The sequence below is a fragment of the Rana temporaria genome, chromosome 11, assembly GCF_905171775.1.
Source record: "Rana temporaria chromosome 11, aRanTem1.1, whole genome shotgun sequence".
Taxonomy (NCBI): domain Eukaryota; kingdom Metazoa; phylum Chordata; class Amphibia; order Anura; family Ranidae; genus Rana; species Rana temporaria.
Genome location: NC_053499.1, coordinates 32,016,348 through 32,043,824, shown reverse-complemented (window position 1 = coordinate 32,043,824; position 27,477 = coordinate 32,016,348). Strand labels below are relative to the sequence as shown.

The 27,477-nt window shown below is 43.0% G+C and overlaps 1 protein-coding gene across 1 annotated transcript in view; it reads right to left on the bottom strand.

The window, feature by feature from the left end:
- Nucleotides 1–8,815: 8,815 nt before the first annotated feature.
- Nucleotides 8,816–27,477, bottom strand: part of LOC120916781 (doublecortin domain-containing protein 1-like) — a 137,055-nt gene continuing 118,393 nt past the window's right edge. Inside the window, exons 8-10 of the mRNA XM_040327718.1 lie at nt 22,347–22,531; nt 21,528–21,711; nt 8,816–9,016 (exon numbers count right to left, since the gene is read on the bottom strand). Of these exons, the coding sequence (XP_040183652.1) occupies nt 8,816–9,016; nt 21,528–21,711; nt 22,347–22,531 (570 nt within the window). The remainder of the gene's footprint in view (nt 9,017–21,527; nt 21,712–22,346; nt 22,532–27,477) is intronic.

Here is a 27,477-nt window from a genome sequence, read left to right as displayed (position 1 = left end):
GGATGCAAAAATACTTAATAGGAATATGTTGATACAAGCAAGCTGTTGATAGTTACATAGATACATAGTTAGTCAGGATGAAAAAAGACACAAGTCCATCTAGTTCAACGATAAAAAAATAAAAAATATCGTACATCCCATATAGCCAATTCTATACCCACAGTTGATCCAGAGGAAGGCAAAAAACCTGAGCAGAGCATGAGATCCAATTTTCTACAGCAGCAAAAAATTCCTTCCTGATCCCCCGAGAGGCAATCAGATTTTCCCTGGATCAACTTTACCTATATATGATGGTACCCAGTTATATTATGTACATTTAGGAAAGTATCCAGGCCTTTAAAGTGGAGGTTTACCCTAAAAACGTTTTTTTTTACATTACATCCAGCATAGTAAGGACATTTCATTTCGGCATGTTTTTTTTTTTTTCTCTGTACTTACCTTTATATCCTGATTTTGTCCAGGGCTTCCGCGTTCTGATGAATCCGGGACTGGGCGTTCCTATCCCAGCCTCAGGGTTCCGATGACTGCGGGACTGGGCGTTCCTATCCTTCCGTTGAATGGTTGACGGCTTGTGAAACAGGTGACCTGTCGCACAACGCGCGTCACCAGATTTACGGAAATAGCCGAGCTGCGAGTCGGCACTATACGGCGCCTGCGCCCGCCGTATAGAGCTCACTGCGCAGGCGCCGTATAGTGCCGACTCGCGGCTCGGGTATTTCCCGACATCTAGTGACGCGCGTTGTGCGACAGGTGACCTGTTTCACAAGCCGTCAATCAGCCAATATGTATTTTCCCACATATTTTTGTTAAAAAAAATCACAATAAGCGTATATTGATTGGTTTGCGCAAAAGTTATAGCGGCTACAAAATAGGGGATAGATTTATGGCATTTTGATTTTATTTTTTAATAGTAATGGCGGTGATCAGTGATTTTTATCATGACTGCGATATTGTGGTGGACAATTGCCTACAGTATTTGTTGTTTACATATTAGCCGAAAATGTTTAATCGGCAAGAACAATGGCTAATGTGTTAGCGCTCTTACCTTGCAGTGCCTAATCCTGATTACAGCATGTTCTTCTAATATTAGGCTTTATTTTTATTTGCTGTGTAGCCTTTATACCTATTATCAGCTATTTTAGACTTCTATCACACTATCTTTTGCAGCTTTTTTTTTTTTTTGGGGGGGGGGTTACAACACTGAGGGATATATATATATGTATATATATATATATATATATATATATATATATATATATATATATATATATATATATATATATATATACATATACACACATATACACACTCACATATATGAAATATAGACTTTCATGTTTGTTGGAAGTCCTTTTTCTATCCTTTTTTATCCTCATGCTAAATATGCCAGTACTTTACATATAAGAAAAACACAATGCACAATAGAGATTACAGGGGCACTTTGTAGCCAAACTGTTGTAGAATAAATGACAGTGTGTATTTTTATATCAAAGAACAAGAAATGGTGGCATGGCATAAGCACAGTATTATGCAGATCAGACAGACAAAAAGTCACATGGAGACCATTTCCCCCCAGGATTGATGAACACATGCAAGTTAACAAGTAGTGACAGGAAACAGATGACGAAGGTCTAATTTAATGTCATTTCCAGTAACAATATACCTTAAACTGGCCTTGGGAAATTGCATGGGTCAGTGGAAGGAGCAGACATTCTGATAAGAACATAGCGCATGCTGCACACAGAGCAGGGATACATTTTACGTAACTGTCTACAGTATACACATACTTGCCAACCTTTAAAATTCCCCAAAACACTTGGATGCTGATTCAACACAAGAAACTGTCTCTAAGGATCATAGACCACCATGTACCCAAAAACTTTACTTGCTACTTTTAATAGATAAATAAATAAATAGATAGATAGATAGATAGATAAATAAATAGATAGATAGATAGATAGATAGATAGATAGATAGATAGATAGATAGATAGATAGATAGATAAAAAATAAAACATAAAGACTTGTAACGTGGGACCAGTAAGGGGGTGCGAGCTATTGCCTCGGGGTATATTACGGGGGTTCGTCCAAGGAAGGTGATATAAAGGAATTTTAGAAGAAAGTCCCTCAAGATCAATCCAATCTTTGGTCTTCTTATGAATGTGCCAATCAATAACACGGGACAAATGGCAAGACCAATAATATTTTTGTATATTTGGTAAACCTACCCCACCTAACAGTTTAGGGTTGAGTAGAGTATCCCACTTAATCCTGGGTTGGTTGGAATCCCAAATAAATTTTGAACACAATTTTTTATATAATTTAAAGAAGGAAGCTGGCAATTTAATCGGGATGGTTTGCAAAAGATAGAGTAATCTGGGGAGGATATTCATCCTGATTATGGCTATTCTTCCAAACCATGAAAAAAGGTTTTTGTCCCATTTTAGGAGGTCATCCTGAATAGATTTAAGCATAGGTAGAAAGTTAGAGGAATATAAGTCCTTTAGTAGAATGGGTATGCGTATGCCTAAATAGGTTAGCGAATGCGTTTCCCATATGAATGGGAATATACGTTTGCACAGGGAAACCACATCATTCTGCAGAGTGATATTTAAAGCTCTGGATTTATTAAAATTGATTTGAAAGTTGGAAATTGAAGGTTAATATGTGCTAAATTTGACATATCGTCTTCCCCGGGCCCAATGACACCTTTCCCTATAATCCCTAATCTTTTTTCTGAATCCGCTGTATCCATCTCCACAGATCCTACTTTATTTCCTTCATTAAGAGCGGAACTCTTTTTCAAAGATGGTAAATTTTTGACTTACGACGCATTTTGTCTTACTTTCCCGAACCTCACTATTTCTAAAATGGACTATGAGATTATGCTAAATTCTATTTCAAACTCTGGTTCTCTTTTGACTTGGAACAGGCCTAAAACCCCCTTTGAAATGTTATGTGTTAGTAATAGCCCGCAAAGACATCTCATATCGAAAACGTACTCACTATTATTTTCTGATGTTGATCTTGAAATGGATGAAAAAGTTCAATATTGGGAAAGGGTTCTTGATATACACATATCTACCAACGAATGGCGTCACATTTTCACATTCATCCATAAGGGCTCTCTGAATGTTCTCACTCAAGAAAACGGTTATAAAATATATTCCAAATGGTATAGAACACCTAATGTTATTCACAAATTTAGCCCTTCCACTTCACCTACCTGTTGGCGTTGCAAGTCTGCTTTGGGTACTCTCATACATATTTGGTGGGAATGCCCAATCATACAAACATTTTGGAAAGAGGTTTACCGTATTATTCCCCTAATCACTACTTACTCTCCGAACTTCACCGCTGCCCAATTCTTATTACATCATACCTCACTACCCTACCACGTTTATAAGAATTCCATAGTATTACATTTGATTAATGCAGCAAAGCTCTGTATCCCAACACATTGGAAGGACACCTCTCCTCCTAGCATTTCAGAATGGCTTCAAAGAATTAAACGAATAGCGGAAATGGAAGATCTGATTCTTCAATCATTGGACTCTCCCTCTAAATTTCAAGATAAATGGAAATGTTGGATACGCTTTACTGACTCTACAGAGTTTCGTAACTTAACCCATCGCCCTGCTTCTGACTGAGACTACCCTGACCTTTTATATGACAAATTACCGAGACTCCCTATCCCCCCCCCCTTTTTTTTTTTTTTTTTTTTTTTTTTTCTTTTTTCTTCTTTTTCTTTTTATGTTTTGCTTGGTGATTCTTATTTGGAAAATAATTATTAAACAATTATTATCCATTCCTGATAGAATTTTCCACTTGTTATCATCAGTTATGAAAAACAAAGAGATATGTATTCTCTTGACTTTTGTTGTTCCGTGGATATTTTTAATTCACTTCATTCATTCGTTCTGTTATTTATCTTGATGTATTAATAGATGTTTTTTGCTTTATTGTACAACCTATTTTAAAATTCCAATAAAATCTTTAAACGAAAAAATAAAACATAGCTATTGGTTAAAAAAGTAAAACTGAAGGCAGACCAACACTATCAAAATAGATATAATAAAAATGCCACATATGTAAATAAGCTAATTACACTAGGGTTTAACCTATTCACCCACTTTTAATCAGCATATGTATGGTACCTGTGCCTCTGTGTGTATGCATTTGTGCATTATTTGTTGGTTGCTAATTGCCACAAAAGTGTAAGTAAACCCTAATAATGAAGCATTTTATTATATTTGTTTGTTCTATGTCTCTTGCACTCATTCTGGCTTATCTCAGTAAGGTTATTTAGCCCTCCTAGGTCTTATCTTGGACTACAAAAATATTAGCCCTTTATGTTGTAAGATCTGAGAATGTGAACGCTTTAGTAGTTTAGCAAAAGACAATGAGCAAGGGCTGACATGATTCTTACCACAAAAAAGCTTTATGTTGTCAACCCCCGGCCAATCACGGCACGCAGAGCGGCTCGCGCATGCACAGTGCATACCCGGCTGTGAAGCCACAGCTGGGCGCCCACAGTCACGATGCCGGCTCCGCAGTGAGGAGACGAACGGGGCTTCTTATGCCCACATCGCTGGAAACTGGGACAGGTGAGTGTCCGATTAATAAAAGTCAGCAGCTACACTTTTTGTAGCTGCTGACTTTTATATTGGTGGAACTCCACTTTAAAAGATGTCAATAGCTTATTTTTACTTTATATGGATAGCTAGGCACAGAACAGCTACATCAGGGGTCCTCAAACTATGGCCCGCCGGCTGCATCCGGCCTGCCAGTGTGATTTACCCGGCCCGCAGACTGCCCCTTTAACATTGCAGCAATCCCCCTCCCCTCTGCTACCTTTATAACACAAGACGAGAAACATGACAGGTCCGGACAAAGGGCGGGATCTTTTGAGTTAAGAAGCAGGTGATTGGTTACTAGGCAGCGGGACGGTCCCAGCAATAAATCACTTGCCATTCACTTGCAAAGTCCCGCCCTTTGTCCGGACCTGCCGTGCTTCACGTCTTGTGTGATTAAGGTAGCAGTGGGGAGGGGGGGTGTTGTGATATTATAGAAGTGTAATATCAATGGAGGGGATCTGTTATGGGGGAGTCTGCGATGGGCGAGTCTGTTATGGGGGATCTATAATAGGTGGAGTCTGTGATTGGGGGATCTGTGATGGGGGAGTCTGTTATGGGGAGTCTGTTATGGGGGATCTGTTATGGGGGAGAGTCTGTGATGGGGGATCCGTGATGGGGGGAGTCTGTGATGGGGGATCTGTGATGAGGGAGTCTGTTATGGGGGGAGAGTCTGTGATGGGGGAGTCTGTTATGGGGGATCTGTGATGGGAGGAGTCTGTGATGGGGGAGTCTGTTATTGGGGATCTGTGATGGGAGGAGTCTGTGATGGGGGAGTCTGTTATGGGGGATCTGTGATTGGGGGGGAGGCTGTGATGGGGCTACCACCAGCTGGGCCCACAGTTCCTATCAGATCTGACTCCACACTATATACCTAGACGCTGTCTTTGCTCAGCCGACAAAGCCCTACTCATTGGCAAGTTTCTATAAGAGGAAAACGGATTGGCTCCGCAGGGGCGACTCTCTGGAACCAAATCCCACTTAACATTCGCATCTCCCCAAGCCTATATACGTTCAGGAAGAAGCTGAAGACCTGGCTATTCTGGGGCGTGGTGATGGATGACCTGATATGGGGGGATCTGTGATGGAGAGGTTCTGTGATGAGGGAGTTCTGTGATGTGGAGGGGGTTCTGTGATGGGGAGGGGGTCTGTGATAAGGGGAGTCTGTGAAATACTAATAAGTTTATGTTGATTCAAATCTTTTTTTTTTTTTTAAATATTAAATTTTTTTTCCTGTTTTTTGCACTACAAATAAGATGTGTGTATAGGAATTTGTTCATATTTTTTTTAACTATAGTCTGGCCCCAGTCTGAGGGACCGTGAACTGGCCCCCTGTTTAAAAAGTTTGAGGACCCTTGAGCTACATGAAAAAATATGTAATCATATTTGTTTTTTAAACAGCACACTAACAAATAACAGATAGGCAAGGATGGTGCTCAGGCAGCATGGCTGGGTAAGCAATACTTGGTGGGATGGGTCATCTGTAGACACAATAACTTTGCCCTATTTAAAATATAATTCATTAAACAAATACTGTAGCAGTTCCATTTACTCTGGGCACAATATTTTTAAGAATAATATTTTTTTATTTAATTTTAATATTAGAACAAAAATGTGAAACATTTTTAATGTGTAAAGGACGAGGGGACAAAAAAAGTATTAATGGCATTTAAGGACTTTAATAAATCTTATACAAAAAGATATCAATTTAGGCAAGACTAAAACTCATAAAATAAATTATTAATTCTAATAAGTTAAATCTCTCCAAAATGTTTCAAAGAAAGAAAATTTATCAAATAGAACATCTAAAATTGGAAATATAATAGGAAGCAGAATTATTATAGTAAGAAAGGAGAACGGAGAACTGCGCTGACCCTAAAATAATATATATATATATATATATATATATATATATATATATATATATATATATATATATATATATTGGCACATCTCTTAGAACCGTGAATAATCTTCATCAATAACCCATCAATAATTAATCAGAAAATCAATCAAGTGCATAGTAAGTAAACTACTATAATATGGAAAAATCTTTTTTCTTAATATAAAATATTAGTGAATAACAGGCAATTGTGTATTTGACAAAGGACAGTCCCAATATTCCTCTTCAAAAATGGTTATCTGAATCCCACGTGCACAATCCACATCCGTGATTGGAAGACTTTCACCAATTCGTGAAACACCACCACCTTCTAAAATGGACACTCACCAGAAACAAGATAAACAAATGCCTTTGGTTTATGCCAGGGTTAACCACTCCACTCATATAAGTGTATCTGAAGATTTCCAAAAGGTGTACCAGTAATCACTCCATACACCTCCACATTGGTTTATCACAGGATATCATAGAAAGCAAACAGCCATCATCGCACAACATATTATGCTTTATTCACTAATATAATTATAAAAGACTTTCACTCACAAATGTGGTGCCTATAGTCCTAGACACAGTCTTTTCAGAAATACTTTTGGGGCTAGCATACGCCGTTCGGTTTCCCGGGACTGGCGTGCTGTCCAAGCCTCGATATAGTGCGAGTTGGGGCAGGAAGTGACGTTGGCGTTACCCAGAAGCCTCTACGCGTTTTGCATCCAATCATGTGTCTTCAGGAAGATGCATGATTGGATGCAAAACTTTGACTTCAGTTACTGCATTCTTGTTCCTGATCTGTGTCTCTGAAAGTTGTAGACCAGCAGGACCAGCAGGAGAACCAGCATTTTCAGGAGAAGTTCAGAAATGGCCACCTCCATATTTCTCTCATTAAAGACTTGTACTAAACACACATTTTTCATCTTTCTTCACAAAAGAGAGTGTAGCACTACCCCCAAAAGAGCTGCTGGATATTTTCGGGCGGCATGTTCCCTCTTTCTCCTCACCGTCCAGGGTAATAGATGAGAAATGAAAAAGTTCAATGTCCACACTTTACACTTCTTTTCTTAGATTTATTTTGAAGAACTTGGTAATAAAGAAGAAGAAGAAGTGGTTGAAGAGGTGGAAGGGTAAACAGGTAGATAGGTTCAGGTGCGTAATTTCAATCAGGAAACACTCCTGCTTCCAGCAACACAGCCCTCTTCGCCACTCTAGCCAGAGTGGGTTTTGCGCAACCGGATAAGTCGCACGAAACAAGAACAGTCTCTGTCACAGACCTTCCTTTGAATAGAGACACTTTCGGTCCAGAATCCCCTGACACAGGATTCAGCACCCGGATCTCTCCAGATTAACTTCTGTAGAACTCAAGTCTGATAGACGATCACCATCAAGCCTCTCAGTATATGGTGCATCCTTCGATGAAGTTTCCAGGCCTCTCCTGAGATACCAGCCTCTTGCTTGGTCCTCTCCAAGATAGGTCCTTAATTAAGTGGCTTCCTCCCTCCAGGACAGACAGCACAGGATCACCTTGAAAGCGCAGACCCAGTCTGACTACTGGGCCTACTTGAACAGATCACGACCCTGGACCAACGTGGTCCCAAAGCCAGAATTGCAGGAACACGCACCCCCGGCCAGGAGGGCCACAAGGTGGTGGGACGACAGACCAATGACCGACGACCTCGATCCAGTGGCGTTTGCTCCTTAAGTACCCCTCCCCAGCATGCACAGCGGGACGATCAACCCCCACTGATTGCCTGCCGAGGGGGACACCCAATATAACCCTGACTGAGCTGCTGCCACCCTTTGGCCTGGGGCAGTAACAACACCCCCAGGCGAACAACGGTGGTGGCTCCCAGCTCAGCCATTGCTGAAACAGAGGCCAATTTTAGCCAAAATGATATGAGTCTGAGTCAACTAACATTCAGACTCCCCTCTAAATTTAAAGCAGGGCCTGCCCAACAGGAGCAGTCCGCTACAAGAGGATGTCAGAAAATATGGTGAAAATAAATAACCAGTGCTCCACATTTAACATTACAAGGCTTATGTTGGTAGACGTATGGTTATGCTTAAACAAATTTTAGATAAATCACCTGGTTTAGAGGGTGTCCATACTAGTGTGCTAAAATAATTAAGCTTAGTAACTAATAAGTAACTACATCCTAATTTATTAGACTCTCTTTTATCTGGGACAGTTCCACAAGGCTGGAATAAGCAAATGTTTTGCCGTTAATAAAAACTTCAACCAGATTTACAAAGTCAAGATCCAGTTATAGCTTCCAAGACAATAAGCAGTTTTATAAACACCTGTCATGCCACTCATTCCTCTGATCTTTGCTCTCTTGTAGAGCAATGGCCTCTTCACATCTGACACAGTTCCACGTGTGTTGGAATCCTGGTCCCTCGCTGTGCGTGGTGATCCCTTCTGGGTCAGGGGATGAAGGCATCTGACACCTCCAAAACCATTGAATACAAGGTTTCTTCAGGCCACTGTAGTTCTTTAACAGAGTGAATATCAGAGAAAAGATCGACAGGACAGGTGAGTATAAAGTCACATTTTTTTTATTGAAAAAAAGTCTTGCTTTGTGAGTTTGTATAACCTAGCAGGTTTCCTAAAACTGTAAAGAGCCTTATGGCATTAGGGAGCAATTTCAAAAATATTAGCAGGATTTAAATAGGACTGGTTGATTTCCATGTAACAAATAATATCAACACCTATAATTATTTAGGATAATTGTTTTATCCAGAGAAGTACCATATATACTCTCGAGTATAAGCCACATTTTTCAGCCCATTTTTTAGGCTGAAAAACTCCCCCTTGGCTTATGCTCGAGTGAGCCGTACCTTTCATTACTAAAACAGCATGGCCCGGATTCACGTAGAATGGTGTATCTTTGTGCTGGCGTAACGTATCCTATTTACGTTATGCCTCCGCAACTTTTACAGGCAAGTGCCGTATTCTCAAAAGAAAGTCGCGGCGGCGTAGCATAAATAGGCCGGCCTAAGCCCGCCTAATTCAAATTGTGAAGAGGTGGGCGTGTGTTATTTAAATTAACCATGACCCGATGTGATTGACGTTTTTCAAGAACGGCGCATGCGAGGTCCGTGGAATATCCCAGTGTGCATTGCTCCAAAGTACGCCGCAAGGACGTATTGGTTTCGACGTGAACGTAAATTACGTCCAGCCCCATTTACGGACGACTTACGCAAACGACGTAAAATTTTCCAAATTAGGTGCTGGAACGACGTCCATACTTAACATTGGTACGCCGCATGTACGCCACCATATAGCAGGGTTAACTTTACGCTGGGAAAAGCCTAACGTAAACGGCGTATCTGTACTGCGTCGGCCGGGCGTACATTCCTGAATTTGCGTATCTAGCTGATTTACATATTTCTAGGCGTAAATCAGCGTACACGCCCCTAGCGGCCAGCGTACATATGCAGTTAAGATCCGACGGCGTAAGAGACTTACGCTGGTCGGATCTAATAGAAATCTATGCGTAACTGATTCTATGAATCATGCGCAGAGATACGACGGCTCAGACTCAGAGATACAACGGCGTATCTGGAGATACGCCGTCGTATCTCCTTTGTGAATCTGGGCCCATGTATTTCCCGCTGTGTAATGCATTCTGTTTGCCCATCCATTGTAACAAAGCTACCGCCTTCTCCTCGTCTGTGATAGGCACCCCCGCCTTCTCCTCGTCTGTGATAGGCGCCCCCGCCTCCTTCTCCTCCTCGTCTGTCATAGGCGCCCAAGCCTCCTCCTCCTCATCTGTGATAGGCGCCCTCGCCTCCTCCTCGTCTGTGATAGGCGGAACACTGATACAGTTTCCCAGCATCGTATCAGTGTTCCTGTATCACGGACGGACGAGGAGGAGGCAGGGCTTTGTATCAATGGACGGCTGAACAGACTGCATTACACAGGAGACGCACGCTGTTTTAGTAATAAAAGGTACGGCTGCAAATGGGCACAGTGAGATTACAAATGGGCAAAGTGAAACTACAACTGGGCACAGTGAGACTGCAAATGGGCACAGTGAGACTGCAAATGGGCACAGTGAGACTGCAACTGGGCACAGTGAGACTACAACTGGGCACACTGAGACTGCAAATGGGCACAGTGGGACTGAAAATGGGCACAATTGGACTGAAAATGGGCACAATTAGACTGCAAATGGGCACAGTGAGACTGCAGATGGGCATTGTTTACCCAGTAATTGTTTTCCCACCCTAGGCTTATACTCAAGTCAATATGTCTTCACATTTTTTTGTGGTAAAATTAGGTGCCTCGGCTTATATTCAGGTTTCAAATTACCCGCGTTGTATCTTTAGTTTGAATCCTCAAACCAAGATACGACGGCATCTGGGTTCGATCCGACAGGCGTACGGCTTCGTACGCCTTCGGATCGTAGATGCAATACTTCGGCGTCCGCTGGGAGGAGTTTACGTCGTTTTCCGCGTCGGGTATGCAAATTAGCTTTTTCCGACGATCCACGAACGTACGCGCGGCCGTCGCATTCTCTTACGTCGTCTCTAGTCGGCTTTTTCCGGCATATAATTAAAGCTGGTATTTTGCGGCGTATAGTTAGATTCGCCATGTTAAGTATGGCAGTCGTTCCCGCGTCGAAATTTGAATTTTTTCTTTTTTTTGCGTAAGTCGTCCGTGAATCGGGATGGACGTAAGTCACGTCTAAGTTTAAAAAATGACGTTTTTGCGACGTCATTTCGCAAAATGCACGGCGGGAAATTTCAAAACGGAGCATGCGCAGTTCATTCGGCACGGGGACGCGCTTCATTTAAATGAATCACGCCCCCTAATCGCCGATTTGAATTCCGCAGCCAGAAATACACTACGCCGCCGTAACTTACGGCGCAAAATCTTTGAGGCTTTGAAAGAACGCCAGGTAAGGTACGGCGGCGTAGCGTTTCTCTGATACGCTGCGCCTATCCATTTCTATGTGGATCTGGCCCAGTATACATACATATAGTATGTATTCAGCTAAACAGTGTGTCTGTTTGGATATACATTGTATGCCTAGGTGTCAGGTCCTTTTTGAGGTCCCAGAACAAGGCTAATTGCAATCTCTGTAGTTGTACATCATTCCCATTTACATCATGTGTATGAACAGTTAAACCCAACCTTGGCTAAGCACATCATGCATAACTATTTTTATCAGATCCTGTGCCAGTGGATTGATCTTTATTCCTCTTGACAAGAACGATAAGAATGATGTTTGGTTTTATGTAAGGTCTGTTGTTCAGTGACATTTAAAGAAAACTCCAAGAACTAATCAAGACCATGTCGCAACTACTAAATAAATATATGCCAGTATAAATAAAATGCAGATATATTTATGCAGATACGGTAATTGTTACAGATACAATCACAACTAAAGATAATTTAATAATCAAGGGTGGTAGTAATGATGATGATAGTGATGATGATGATAATGAAAACTGAGAGTGAAGGACAGAGAATTATTATTTTTATTATTTACATGGGTAGACATATCAAGACCTTGGGAGCCTTCTTGTAGACATTATAGACAGTATAGGCAAAGTATCCTATTGAAAACCTTCTTAGCAGTTCATGCAAACCAACTGGAATATTTCTATTAGGCGACTTTCACACAGGGGCGTTGCGCCGTTATTTTAACCCCCTGCTAGTGGTCAAAAAAGAGGTAAAACCGCCGGCAAAGTACCGCTCCATGGGCAGGAGCGCTTCAATGGGCAGAAGCGGTGACACAGCAGCGCCTACTGACAGGACAAAGCAACTATTAGGTAGATTCACGTACGGCGGCGCTTCTTTAGGTCGGTGTAGCGCATCCCATTTGCACTACGCCGACGTAAGATAGTGAGGAAAGTACTGTATTCACAAAGCACTTGCCTCCTAAGTTACGTCGGCGTAGCGCAAATGGCCCGGCATAACCCCGCCTAATTCAAAATAGACAGGTAGGGGGCGTGTTGTATGGTAATGAATTCACGATTCATTTCCATACATGTAAATGAAGCGCCGATCATACGGCGCATGCACGCGAATGCTTAGTATCACGTCGCAAATACTCCTTGCTTTCGACGTGAACGTAACCTACGCCCAGCCCCATTCTGAATCGGCTGACGTAAACGACGTGAAATTCGACGGCTGTCCCGACGTCCATACTTAACATTGGCTGCGCCATCTTTTTGGTGGTTTATCTTTACGCCTGAAAACGCCTTATGTAAACGGTGTATATCTTACATGCGACGGGCGTGCGTACGTTCGTGAATAGGCGTATCTTGATCATTTGCATATTCTCGCGTAAATAGACGTAAACACCCCTAGCGGCCAGCGTAAATATGCAGCTAAGATACGACGGCGTAGAAGACTTACGCGGGTTGTATCTTAGCAAACAGATAAGCGTATCTCAGATTGAGAATACGCTTATAGATACGACGGCGCCACATTCGGACTTACGACGGCGTATCTACTGATACGCCGTCATAAGTCTTTGTGAATCTAGCCCTATGTGTCAAAGAATTCAAGGAAGTATATGTGTGGGGATCTTTACAAAGCAAGTTTATAAACTTTGAGATCATTCAGATCGATAGGAATAGACTGGAAATAGTTGGAATGTAATGTGAAAATTAATATAGAATTTTTCATTTCAATCACAGATAAGCTTTAACCACTTCCATATCGCGCCGATTCTGGCACTCCTCTCCTACATGTAAAAATCATATTTTTTTTGCTAGAAAATTACTCAGAACCCCCAAACATTATGAAATTTTAGCAGAGACTGTAGGGAATAAATAGGCGATTAATGCAACTTTTTTTTGTCAATTGGTATCTGCGTAACAAGTTTCATTAATGAAAAAATATAAAAAAAACAGTAAAGTTAGCCCAATTTTTTTGTATAATGTGAAAGATGATGTTACGCTGAGTAAATGGATACCTAACATGTCACGCTTTTAAATTGCACACACTTGTGGAACGGCGCCAAACTTTGCAAACTCCATAGACGATGGTTTCGTTTTTTTTACAGGTTACCAGTTTAGAGTAACAGAGAAGGTCTTGGGCTATAATTGTTGCTCTCGCTCTAATGCATGCGGCGATACCTCACATGTGTGGTTTGAACGTCATTTACATATGTGGGTGCGACTTACGTATGCATTCACTTCTGTGCACTACCACACGGAGATGGGGGCGCTTTAAAAAATATTCTTTATTTTACTTACTTGAACTGTTTCATGAATAAAACAAATAAAAAAAAACAATAGCCAGTTTTTTTTGTATAATGGGAAAGATGATGTTACGCCGAGTAAATAGATATCCAACATGTCACACTTTAAAATTGCGCACACTTGGAGATTGGCGCCAAACTTCAGTACTAATAAATCTCCATAGGTGACTCTTTAATTTTTTTTACATGTTTAGAGTTACAAAGGAGGTCTAGGAGGGCTAGAATTATTGCTCTCACTCTAACAATTGCGGCATATGTAAGCTGTGTGTATCTGGCTCTGATACTAACCAGTGCCTCACCAGCCACCGACCTCACCGCATGTCCCTGCTGTATATATATTTTATCAGTGAATTTAGCTGTGTGCCTAGAGTTTCGCTTTAAAGTGGAGGTTCACCCGAAAAGTTAATTTTTAACCTTAGATTGAGGCTCATTTTGTCAAGGGGAATCGGGTAGTTTTTTTAAAATCGTAGCAGTACTTACCATTTTAGAGAGAGATCTTCTCCGTCGCTTCCGGGTATGGGCTGCGGGACTGGGCGTTCATATTTGATTGACAGGCTTCCGACAGGCTTCCGACGGTCGCATACATTGCGTCACAATTTTCCGAAAGTAGCCGAACGTCGGTGCGCAGGCGCCGTATAGAGCCGCACCGACGATCGGCTTCTTTCAGCTACTCGTGACGCGATGTATGCGGCCGTCGGAAGCCTGCCGGAAGACTGTCAATCAAATAGGAACGCCCAGTCCCGCAGCCCATACCCGGGGCGCTGAAGGGGTTAAGTGCGACCTAGGGAGTGATTCTAACTGTTAGGGGGTGTGGCTTGCCGTGACCAGCCACTGATCGCTGTTCCCGATGACAGGGAACAGACGATCAGTGACATGTCACTAGGAAGAACTGGGAGATGTTGTGTTTACACTGACATCTCCCCGTTCTTTAGCTCTGTGACCCGATCGCGGGACACCGGCAGACATCTGCGGGGGCATGGTCACGGAGCATGCGACCACACGGCAGCAAATTAAAGGGGACGTATATATAGGCCCATGTGCGCAGCCGTGCCACTCTGTTGACGTATATGATCGTGCGGCGGACAGCGGTTAAAGCACTGTTCTTCATAAACTGCCAATTTATAAATAAAATATTTGATTTGATCTATCTTCATCATTTATTGCATCTCAGTGTTGCTGATCTCCTGTAGCCTCTTCACAGCCATTTTATGTCTACATGTACTACAGTGATGAATGCATGGCATTTTTCAGGGCAGGCTTCCTGATAGTGACAATAGTTGACCATGCCCAAGCAAACAGCTTCTTGTAGTCTCTATCACAAGGCACAGTAACAGGGTGATAAGGTAGGAGCACAACAGAGTAAAGAGCTGTGTCACCCTAAAACAAGAAGTGCCTGAACAATTGCCTTCATGGCAGGATCAAAAATTATTATTTTACTGAAGGCTGCAGATTTGAAAAAAAATTTTTTAAACAAAGGTCTCTTTTAGACAGACAGCAGTGCTTACCACCCCCTGAAAAGCACCTTCTGATGCCTGTCTTGGTTTTCTTTTTTGCTATTGCCGAACAGCAATTTTACATTGCAGGACTGCACCACAGCTGTGACCCAAGTGTTTTGCTCACGGTTGCGTTGCAGCCATATTGATCTTAATAGGCGAGCGCCCCTGATGTTAACCCCTTCCCTGCCAGTGTCATTTATTCAGTGAGTGTGCATTTTTTTTAGCACTGATCACTGTATTGGTGTCACTGGCCCCCAAAAAGCGTCACTTAGTGTCCAATTTATTTGTCGCAGTCCCGCTAAAAATAGCTGATCGCTGCCATTGCTAGTAAAAATAAAAATGCCATAAAAATATCCCATAGTTTTTAGACCCTATAACTTTTGTACAAACCAATTAATATACGCTTATTGCGATTTTTTGTTTTACCAAAAGCTTGTAGCAGAATACATATTTGCCTAAATTGATGAAGAAATTCAATTTTTTTAATTTTTTTATTGGATATGTTTTATAGTAGAAAGTTAAAAAAAAATGTTTTTCTTCAAAAGTGTCTGTCTTTTTTTGTTGATAGCGCAAAAAATAATAACCGTAGAGGTGATGAAATTCAACCAAAAGAAAGCTCTATTTGTGCGAAAAAAAGGACATATTATTATTATTATACAGGATTTATATAGTGCCAACCGTTTGCGCAGTGCTTTGCAACATGAGGGCACACAGTACAGTTACATTACAAATCAATACGGGAGGGATCAGAGGGCCTTGCTGGTTAGATCTTACAATCTAGAAGGGAAGGTCAAGTGGAACAAAAGGTAATAGCTGTGGGGGATGATTAGATGGAGAAAATTAAAATATAGTTGTTAGGTGTGGGTAGGATAGAATTCTCTGAAGAGGAGGGTTTTCAGGGATCGTCTAAAAGTTAATAGAGTAGGAGATAGCTGGACAGATTGGGGTAGGGAGTTCCAAAGGATTGGAGAGGCTCTGGAAAAGTCCTGGAGGCGAGCATGGGAGGAGGTGATGAGGGAGCTAGAAAGCAGGGGGTCTTGAGAAGAACGAAGAGAACGAATAGGTTGGTATTTTGAAACTAGGTTAGTGATGTAGCTGGGGGCAGAGTTGTGGATGGCTTTGTAAGTAGTTGTTAGTTGACATAAATGTTGTTTGAACCCATAGGGGTGGGGTAATTAACCTGGAGGTCCCGACACAGTGATACCGTGGCTGATTCTGAGACATCGATTCCACGACCCACAGTGGACATGATGAATCAGCCCACCTTCACAAGCAGAGGTTATATTGGTCTGGATAAACACATCGGGCCAGATTCAGGAACGTTTTACGCCGGCGTATCTATTGATACGCCGCGTAAGTTAAAAGATGCGCTGTCGTATCTATGCGCGGTATTCTTAAAACAAGTTATGCCTGAATTTTGGCTTAATACGACCGACGTAAGTCTCCTACGCCGTCGTATCTTAGGTGCATATTTACGCTGGCCGCTAGGGGCGCTTCCGTTGATTTACGCGTCGAATATGCAAATGAGCAAGATACGCTGATTCACAAACGTACTTGCGCCCGGCGCATTACTATACGCTGTTTACGTAAGGTGTACGACCGGCGTAACTTTACCCCTCATAAAGCAGGGGTAAGTCATGTTAACGTATGGACGTCGGAAACGTCGGAACAGCGTCGGATTTTACGTTGTTTGCTTAAGTCGTACGTGAATGAGGATAGGCGTAGGTTACGTTCACGTCGACAAAGCATTGAGCCGACGTATCTTAGGGAGTATTTGCGACGTGATTCTGAGCATGCGCATGCATGCGCCGTTCGTTCGGCCCCTAATTTGCATGGGGTCACGGCTCATTGTAATACAACACGCCCACTGCCTTGATAATTTGAATTAGGCGGGCTTACGCCGGCCCATTTACGCTACGCCGCCGTAACTTAGGGCGCAAGTTCTTTCTGAATACGGTACTCGCCTCTCTAAGTTACGGCGGCGTAGCGTATATGAGATGCGCTACGCCCGCCTAAAAATACGCCAGTCTTTCTGAATCTGGCCCATCATTCCTAGATAATAGACAATCCTACAGACAGATGAGACAAGTGTGAAGTCTGAATCAAATAACTGTTCAGTGCCAACCGTTCATATGTTCTACTGGCCCCCTAGGGGTCCTTCACGTTTGTTAACAACATGGCATTACAGTTACTATTTTTTTATGTTTCCATTAGAATATAAACCATATTCATAGCCACTGTACTAAGTATAGAGATCTATACACGATTTTATGTCACATACTTAAAGTGGAGGTTCCCCCTAAAAAAAATTCTAACAATACATTGAGAAGACTGATTACACTGCGGGTATGCTGGGGTTTGTTTTTGTTTTTTTCGTACATACCTCGTTATCGCCGTTTCATCCCTCGGCTTCCGGGTATGATTCTTGCTGGACTGGGCGTTCCTAGTTGATTGACGTTCCTCCGACCGGCGCATACTGCGCGTCACGACTTTCCAACAGAAGCCGAACGTCATTGCGCAGGCGCCGTATAGAGTCGGTTCTATACGGCGCCTGCGCAGCGACGTTTGGCTTGTGACGTCAAGTATGTGTCGGTCGGAGGAACGTCAATCAACTATGAACGCCCAGACCCGAAAGAATCATACCCAGAAGCCGAGGAATGAAACGGCGATAACGAGGTATGTACGGAAAAAAAAAACAAAGCCCAGCATACCGCAGTGTAATCAGTCTTCTCAATGTATTGTTAGAATTTTTTTTAGGGGGAAACTCCACTTTAATGTTGGATAATGGATATTGGATCCTTTCTTGATTAACACTCTCATCAGGCTATGTTGGCTTGCAGGAGGGTACTTTATCTGTAATGTAAATTTTTACATTTATTCTAAAAATCTCAAAAAATATATTGAAAAGAAATTCTGTTTGGGTACAGCGACGCATGAACACGCAACTGTCAGTTAAAGCAACGCGGTGCCGTATCGCAAAAAATGGCCTGGTCGTGAAGGGGGTGAAACCTTCCGGGGCTGAAGTGGTTAAAGCGGAACTAAACCCTCCTATTATTTTCAGCTAAGGAAGCTGCCATCTTGGCCTCTGTTTGATCTACAATTGCCATGTGATCAGTTATGACACCGGCCATTTGATGGTTTGACAGTTTGGTTGAGAGCACAACCAATGTGTCAGTTACATTCCCAAGACGTGCCGGGAATGTAACTGTTAAATTGATGCATTTAGTTCCACTTCAAGTTTGACTTTAGCCATGTGATGGAAACAGATTTGACTCAAGTCAGTCATTTCATTTTATTTGACTCAAAACCGCCCTTTAGGTCCCTGTAGTGTAGCAGGTGATAGAGACCTACTTACTTTCAACACTAGAATGCAAGTTCCTAAACAGTTAACACACACAAAAAGAATTCCAAGTCTATAGTAATGGATAATAGTAATCAATCAGCAGCCTTTCAGAGTCTTATCAATGTGGCTTCAATACAACAGAGAGAGGAAGAACATTGATATTCCTGTCCATTCACAAATGCCTCTGACTGAGCCCTGTGGTGGGAGGTGTGGGCTGTATGTGAGGGGCAGAGGCGGTTGCCAGAACAGATAGGATGTCAGATGTGTTCCTTCTAACCAGCCGCTGTCTCTGTGTGAGTGCTTTCTTATAAATAATACCCGTGGGTGTTCTGGAAATTGATCACATGTCCTTCTGCCATGCTTCCTCAAAGGAGGAATAATGTATCGATGGGTGTCTGGGTAATGTTATAGGAGTTTCGAAGTCCTTGAAATGCATTTCATGACACAACATTAATGTCCCAGGATGATTTTTTTTATTTTGCCCACAAAGTGCACACAGTTCTATTCTCTCGCAGCAAGCTTGTGCGTTTATGTGTATATATCCGATTTACATTACGCCGCCGCAACTTAGACGGGCAAGTGCTGTATTCTCAAAGCACTTGCTCCGTAAGTTGCGGCGGCGTAGCTTAAATCGGCCGGCGTAAGCCCGCCTAATTCAAATTTGGATCAGGGGGGCGTGTTTTATGTAAATCTTCTGTGACCCGACGTGATTGACGTTTTTCCCGAACGGCGCATGCGCCGTCCGTGGAATTTCCCAGTGTGCATTGGTCCAAAGTACGCCGCAAGGACGTCATTGGTTTCGACGTGAACGTAAATGACGTCCAGCCCCATTCACGGACAACTTACGCAAACGACGTAACTTTTTCAAATTTCGACGCGGGAACGACGGCCATACTTAACATTGTTACGCCGCACTTACGCCACCATATAGCAGGGGCAACTATATGCCGGGAAAAGCCTAACGTTAACGGCGTAATTTTACTGCGTCGGCTGGGTGTACGTTCGGGAATTCGCGTATCTAGCTCATTTACATATTTTGATGCGTAAATCAGCGTACACGCCCCTAGCGGCTAGCATAAAAATGCAGTTACGATCTGACGGCGTAAGAGACATACGCCTGTCGGATCTAACAGATATCTATGTGTAACTGATTCTAAGAATCAGGCGCATAGATACGACCAGCAGGACGCAGAGATACGACGGCGTATCTGGAGATACGCCGTCGTATCTCCTCTAAGAATCTGGGCCATTGTTTCCACCTATCTCAGAGGACTACAGAACACATCCTCCAGTGTTATTAAGAATAGAAAAGGATGAGGTGTTTTGTAGTCCTGTCCTAGGATGACAAACACTGCTCCATCATACATCAGGTGAGGGCCAGCAGAAAAAAAAGAAAAGAAAGTCTAAAGAAAAACAAATGCAGCCACTACATATAAGGACTAGTAAAGCTGCGATATATTACATATTCTTCTTGGGTTTAGATATACAGGTGACGGGCATTATGGTGGCCACCTTTGTAGCAATATGATTATTTTATTGATCAATTGATGGCACCAAACGGATAAAAATTGCATGCAAATTGAGCATGTGAAATGCACCACATTTGCCAACAGTACCAAACTCAAAAACCCCTGCAGTGGCGTCAGTGGCTGGTGGTGGTGAGTGACATCCCCATCCATGCTGACCCAAAATTAGCCTGCCTATAGCCCTGGGCTAGACAGAATTGAGCCTCATGAGGGTGGGGGGTGTTGCGAGCTAGACTGGAGAAAACCCGATGGGAAGGGGGGATGGTCTAGACAGATGACACCATGTTTTACCACACCATGTGACAGCAACCCTAGTGACGCCACTGTACCCCAGTCACAGGTGGATGCACAGGAAGAGCTACATGAGGGGCACTACATAAGAATGAGAGGATAGTGGTCTTTGAAATAGGACGGTAAGGCATGAGATTTGCCCCTTGATGGCAAATGCTGATCCAGGACTAATTATAAAAAAGTCAGTATTTAATGGGGTGAAACTTTCTTTCCTCACACCAGGTGAAGTATGGCTTCCATGTGAGATGGTAGACCTTGCAAGACGTAGACTTTCTAGCTTTTAGCACTGTGGGAATTACAGATTCAGAAAGTCCCTTGTCTCTCAAGACCTGGGCTTCAGTGTCCATACCTATAAGCCTGCAACCCGAAAGCAGAATGGTATACTGCAAATTAGGATCGGAAATCTGGATTTGGAAGAGCCAACAAAGTGTCTGCTAGGAGTTTGATTAGGTCAGAATATCCATCTGAACCAGCACCTGAGCAATGAATACCACCAGAATGTCCTGTACCGCATTCCTGACAAGGAAGGAGTGTCAGTGAAAGAAAGGTGGACATCAGGTTGTAACAATCCTACTGAGCCAGCAGAGCATCCTTTGCCTCAACACTATTTTCCTGGGCCCGGGTGCTGCCAGCTGAGGTAGTCTGCCTGTCAATTGTCAATGCCAACTGAGGTAGTCTGTCTGTTGATTGTCCATGCCTGGAATGGGCACAGCGGGCAAGGCAAGATCAAATGTCAGCAAAACAGAAAGTGTTAATATGCTGGAAAGATAAGGACATGCAAGTATGCATCTTTACTGCCCACAGAAGCTATAAAGTCTCCCTGATAAGAAGAAGCTATGATAGAGTACATGTAAAATGTTTGGATCCAAATGAAGACGTTTAGGGCCTTCAGATTCAAGATGGGGCAGATAATTCCTTTTTGTTTCAAAATTGTGAAAATGTTGGAGTAACAATCCTGAATCCTCTGCTATAGGAACTAGGGTGACAATTCCTTAATCTAAGGATCTGCAAGATCAGCATGGAGGTCTGTTAGTCCGTGCAGAGACACAGGTGGGTTGGACAACATAAAGAAGGGAGGGAGAAGAGAGTAGATCTAACTGATAGCCCTTGGATTCCACATTTCTTACCCAGACATCCAAGATGCTTTTTGTATGGATAACCACAATAACCAATAGACTCCTTCTCTCTTTGGAAAGTGAAGGCAATCCTAAATGCCAAATGTAAAACTCATATGCAGGTTTGGGGATTAGAGGCCCAAGGCTTGAGGTTAAACTAGGCTCCTGGTTTGGATTTGGCATTGAAGCTTGAAGTCTGCAAGCAACAAAATGATATGTACAAACAAAAAGAAAAATGCGCCAAACTAAGTGCAGTAAGTGGGTATTTAATTCGAATAATTTGTACACAATAAAAATGGCTACTCACAAAACCAGTGATAACACAGGCATGTATAGGGAAAAACGGCTGGTTCGGTGTCACAACATGTCATCAACAGCTACACAGCAGGCTGGTCTCATATCCTGGTCCCCTGGGCGATGGAAATGGAGGTCCAAGGTGTTCAGAAGCCTTTGGGGAACCCCAGAGAGTACAGGAGCCGTGGATGCTGTATTAAAAGCGGCGTGCGTTCCAACGTGGAACGCAGCGTATCGCTGTATGACCGGAAGTGACGTAGGGACTCCGGGCAGACAATGGGATGACGCGTTTCTCAGCCTCCGCTGGTTCATCAGATCCATCTGCAACAAAATGAACTCTTCTTGGTCTCGGGAGGAGGGGGGAAGTAATCTTTCAAGCTTGGAGCCTAGGTTTCTTCAGCTGGGATGAATGAGTGCTCTTACCCCACTTGACATCCTTTATGAGGCTATCCAAAGCCACTCCAAATGAAGGATCGATGTGAACCAAACCTAGAGCCTTTAACATACATTCATTCCCCTAGGATCGGACAGACCAACATTAAGGCAATGGATGGTTGCAATGCAGAGCCTGCAAGAGAAAACAAGAACTTGGAAACAGCTTCCAAACATTTGTCGATGAGATCCTTAAACGCTGGGCCATTCTCAATGGTCAGTGCTTTATGAAGACAGAACTGGATTAACATCCTATTTCTTAGTAAAGGACTCCTCAAACAGATTTTGGTCTGCAAAACCAGATGTGGGAGGTGCAAATAATTTATCAGGACCTCATCAGTATATGTACAGGATGCCTTGGAGTAGGATGTACTAAAAAGATTTTAGTGGTCTAGAGGCCTTTCAGGGATCCCAGACTAGCACTAGTATAAGCCGGCTCTTCCAATTTTAACCACTTTACAACCGCTGAACGTCAAATTACGTCCTTGACTTTGTGCGGTGATATCTGAATGATGCCTGTAGCTACAGGCATCATTCAGATATCACCGTCTTCAGCCGCCGATTCTGTGCGCAATAAGAATGATCAAAGCGGCAGTTCCGCCGATTGATCGTTCTTATAGGCAGCGGGAGGGGACGTCCCCCCTCCCGCCGCCATCCGGTGCTTCTCTGGGCTCTCCCGTGCCATCGGGAGCCCGGAGAGCGAATCGGCCAGACCTGGCTGAGGAAGCATAGAGATGACTGGTGACCAAATGGTCACCAGTCATCTCTATGACCGTCGGAGGCCCGGGCGCGACATTATGACATCACACCTGGTACCCTGAAGTAAACAAAGCCGCAATCGCAGCTGTCGGTGTGGAATCGGTGAATTTTTTTTCACCGATTTCATGCTTGTAAGCCTGGAGGAGAGATGTGGGGTCCTATTGACCCCACATCTCTCCATAAAGAGGACCTGTAACACTGATTCATATTACAAGGGATGTTTACATTCCTTGTAATAGGCATAAAAGTGATTCAAAAAAAGAAAAAATAAAGTGTAAAAATAAGAAAAATTAAGTAAAAAAAAAATTGAAAAAAAATATTTTTTAAAACGCCCCTATCCCCGGTAGCTCGCGCGCAGAAGCGAGCACGCATGCAATTCCTGCCCACATATGTAAACGTTGTTCAAACCCCACATGTGCGCTAGAGCGTGTGCAACAATTCTAGCACTAGACCTCCTCTGTAACTCGAAAATAGTAACCTGTAAAATAATTTAAAGCGTCGCCTATGGAGATTTTTAAGTACCGAAGTTTGGCTCCATTCCATGAGTGTGCGCAATTTTAAAGTGTCACATGTTAGGTATCTATTTACTCGGCGTAACATCATCTTTCACATTATACAAAAAAATTGGGCTAACTTGGGCTACTGTTTTGTTATTTTTTAATTCATGAAACCGTTTTTTTTTCCAAAAAAAAGGTGTTTGAAAAATGATTGCGCAAATACTGTGCGAGAAAAAAAGTTGCAACGACCGCCATTTTATTTCCTAGGGTGTCTGCTAAAAAAAATATATATAATGTTTGGGGGTTCTGATTAATTTTCTAGCAAATAAATTGTGATTTTTACATGAAGGAGAGAAGTGCCAAAATAGGCTTGGTTGTCAAGTGGTTAAGGTAGTGTACATTGCATCAAAAACAACTGAGATTGTTTCATTAGGCTTGGAAACTATTGCAACCACCTGCAACTTCCAATGAACAAAATTATCCACCAAGGTTGTGCAAGACTCTTCAGCTAGAGGCTCCACAGTAGAGGGCTCAGAGGTCACTACAATTGCAGTAGATCAGACAATGATTCTGCAAGGGAAGATGCTGGCGTACGCTTACATCCTTTGGATTTACAGTCAGTAAAAAGAGTTACAATTTGGTGCATAAATTCAAGCATAAGTGTAGAGAACTCATACCGGGATAAAGCCTGGTGAAGCTAATGACTACTCTGAGGGATGCAAGGACTCAAGCTGGGAACAATAGTCCAGAGTGTCAGCCCATGAGAAGGGGCACTGCAGGCCACCCCAGAACTGTTGTGGAGTGTAACCTGAAGAGACCCAATACAGAGGGACTATCCAACATGTTACATTGCTTCACAGAGACAGGAGAATATCAGGCAAAAACCTTGGGTAATCACATATGTCTCATGATGACTGTTCACTTTGGAAAGGGTACTAGTTATTGCCTATTATGGAGGGGTTGGGTCCTTTGGGATGGAGTGAGAACATCCGTCTCTTAGCTCGGTACTGGGGTCGAGGGTCGGCAAGAAGGCTTTATTTATACTGTGTAGGGGGGAACGGTCAAGCTTGGACTTCATTGCATTATAATCCATCTCATTACATTGGACCGATATTGAATATGTCTAATGCAAGAATTTGTCGCCCCCCCCCTCCCCCCCCCTTTTTTTTTCTCTTCTCCCCCCCCCCACTTCCCCCCTTCCCCCTTTTCTCTTGGTAGAGTTTTGGTTTGTACACTGGTCTCTGTGTCATGACCGGTAAATGTTGGTCACGTTTGTGGCCTGTTATTGTTTATGTGTCTTGAAAAATTCAATAAAAATAATTTTACAAAAAAAAACCTTGAATAATCACAAACTGGCTGCTGGGAGCAGAAAGGGTTCAAATGGCTGGAGATGACCAGGACACTATAGGCTACAGCATGGGCTAGCGGAGGGGGAATCACATGCCTCTTGTGAAAAGTAACAATGACAGGAAGGTGCTACCTCACACTGAAAAATCAGGAACAGAGCACAAAGTGCATGCCTGATACAGCACTCAATTTACCAGGGCTTAAAGAGTAAGGCCCCGTACACACGACCGAGTTTCTCGACAGAATTCAGCCAGAAACTCGATCAGAGCCGTATTCTGCCGAGAAACCCGGTCGTGTGTACACTTTTGGCCAAGGAAACCGACGAGGAACTTGTCGAGCCAAATAGAGAACATGTTCTCTATTTCCTCGTTAGTCAATGAGGAAACTTGGCTCGCCGAGATCCTCGGCGGCTTCACAAGGAACTCGACGAGCAAAACGATGTGTTTTGCCCGTCAAGTTTCTCGGACGTGTGTACGGGGCCTGACTCCACTTTTGTTGAGAAAAAAAAAAAACATTCTCCTCTGGGTGATCTGTGTACATTACAAGGATTTTGTAATAATTTATTTTATTATTAGCAAGAAAGTGGAGTTATCCTTGAAACCCTTTTCCACGGATAACAATGCAAAAAACTAGATAATGATGTACCCAATAGTTCTAATAATTATAGCAGAGTCTTCAAAAGCGCCACTAGCTCAGCGCTTAAGGTCACATTTCAGACAGGCCCCACAGTTGTTTAAGCCAATGGGGTCCAGGTATGGCCTCCAAAGCTGTTTGAGGATGTCACTGCAGATAGCTGCATAAGAGACCAGCAGCCAATAGAGCAGTTTTGACTGAAGAAAAAAATATTCTTAGAGAAAAAAATTGAAAAATGCCTGATAAAATGGTTAAAGTGGATGTAAACCCTCCATACACCCAGTGAAGTGAACAGCCTCAGATAATACACAGATATGTACCAAATCTCCCTACATAAGTTTTGCTGTCTTCACATTTATATACTGTTTAGAAAGTTCAGATCGTGTTAGGAAATGTTCTCTTCCTGTTTAACACAGAGTGTGATGTCTGGGCATACAGCCAAGATAGCTAAAATTGCTGATTGGAGGAAAGGCCCACACCCCTCTCAGGGCTGGACTGGGACAGAAATTTGGCCCTGGACTTCATCCAGACTGGCCCACTTTGACAGGTCTCTCCCATGGCAGCCGGACAACTCCTGCACCCCCCCGGCCACCCAAGCCCCCTCTCCCCCTTCACTAGCCACTAGCCATTCTACTTTATTAGAGTAGAACGGCTGGTACTGGTACTCTTATAGGCAGTACCAGTGGGGAAGCTAGACATTATTTCACCCGGGGCAAAGACTCAGTTCAGTGCTCCCCCTTATGGGACAAGATTAGGCAGAAGTGAGAAATTCCCAGGCCATAGCTGTTGAGTCAGCTGTCTGTCCCCTCCCCCCATGCTCCTCTGTCGTCCCCCGGCTCCTCTAGTCCTCCCCCTGCTTCTTTGTTCCCCTCAAGTGAGCGCTGCAAGGAGGGAGAGACAGAGGAGCAGAGGGGGCGGCAGTCTGCTGTCACTGAAGCCGGCCCACTGAGCCATCGGCCCACCGGGAAACTCCCTGTAGTCCCAATGGCCAGTCCATTCCTGCCCCCTCTTCACATAGGCAGAGACTCTCAGAGGTGTTTCGTAACAGGGCCAGCTCCCTGCTAATCTATTTATAGCAACCTCCCCAGACAGAAAAGTCAGGCTGCTTTTATCTGATGTGTCAGAGAATTTTTTAGGGGGTCTCAGGCTGATAACAGAGGAACAGTTCAGGAGAGAGCTATGGGACTTAGCTCATTGAAGAGAGATAACAAAATACTGCATATATATGTGCCCAGCTCAAATTTCATGAATTGGGTTTACATCCACTTTAAGCATTTCTCAGAAGAGAAAAGACGTCCATCCTCCTAGGACAGTGATGGCGAACCTTGGCACCCCAGATGTTTTGGAACTACATTTCCCATGATGCTCATGCACTCTGTAGTATAGTTGAGCATCATGGGAAATGTAGTCACAAAACATCTGCGTTCGCCATCACTGTCCTAGGACAAGGGCTATACTAGGCTGGTCACTGCCTTTTTGTGTCAAAATTCTCTCCGTAGGTGGTAGTATGACCCAATCCTGCATCTTTCAATGCACAAGAAAGAAATATAGAAAAGAAAAAAAAAATACTTTAAATACACTTAAAATTATGGTGCCGTTGTTTCATATTGCAGCCACTATCCTGGGCAGATGTCCTGGACCAAGTTGTGCTGTGAGTTCAAAGCCTGGCTATGCTGCCTAATAGGACTGCATGGAATACAAACATGATGGTCATGACATCTACAGTACAGTATTCATTTAATCTTACTGAATACAATATATTAGTTCCATCGATCCTGGAGAAAACATAACTGCATGCAATCAGACACTGGCTTGCAGAACAAATCCCAGCTGCCCCAGTCCTAACATTGGCCAGATACACATCTGATATGGAACCCCGCTGAAGGTGAGAGTGGCTTCCTGTACACACTCACAGTGCCAGATTATTAGGAGAAAAGTAATTCTGACCGGGCAAGGATTTAAAACCTGTCCAAAGCTTTGCCCTTCCAGATAAGCTTCAG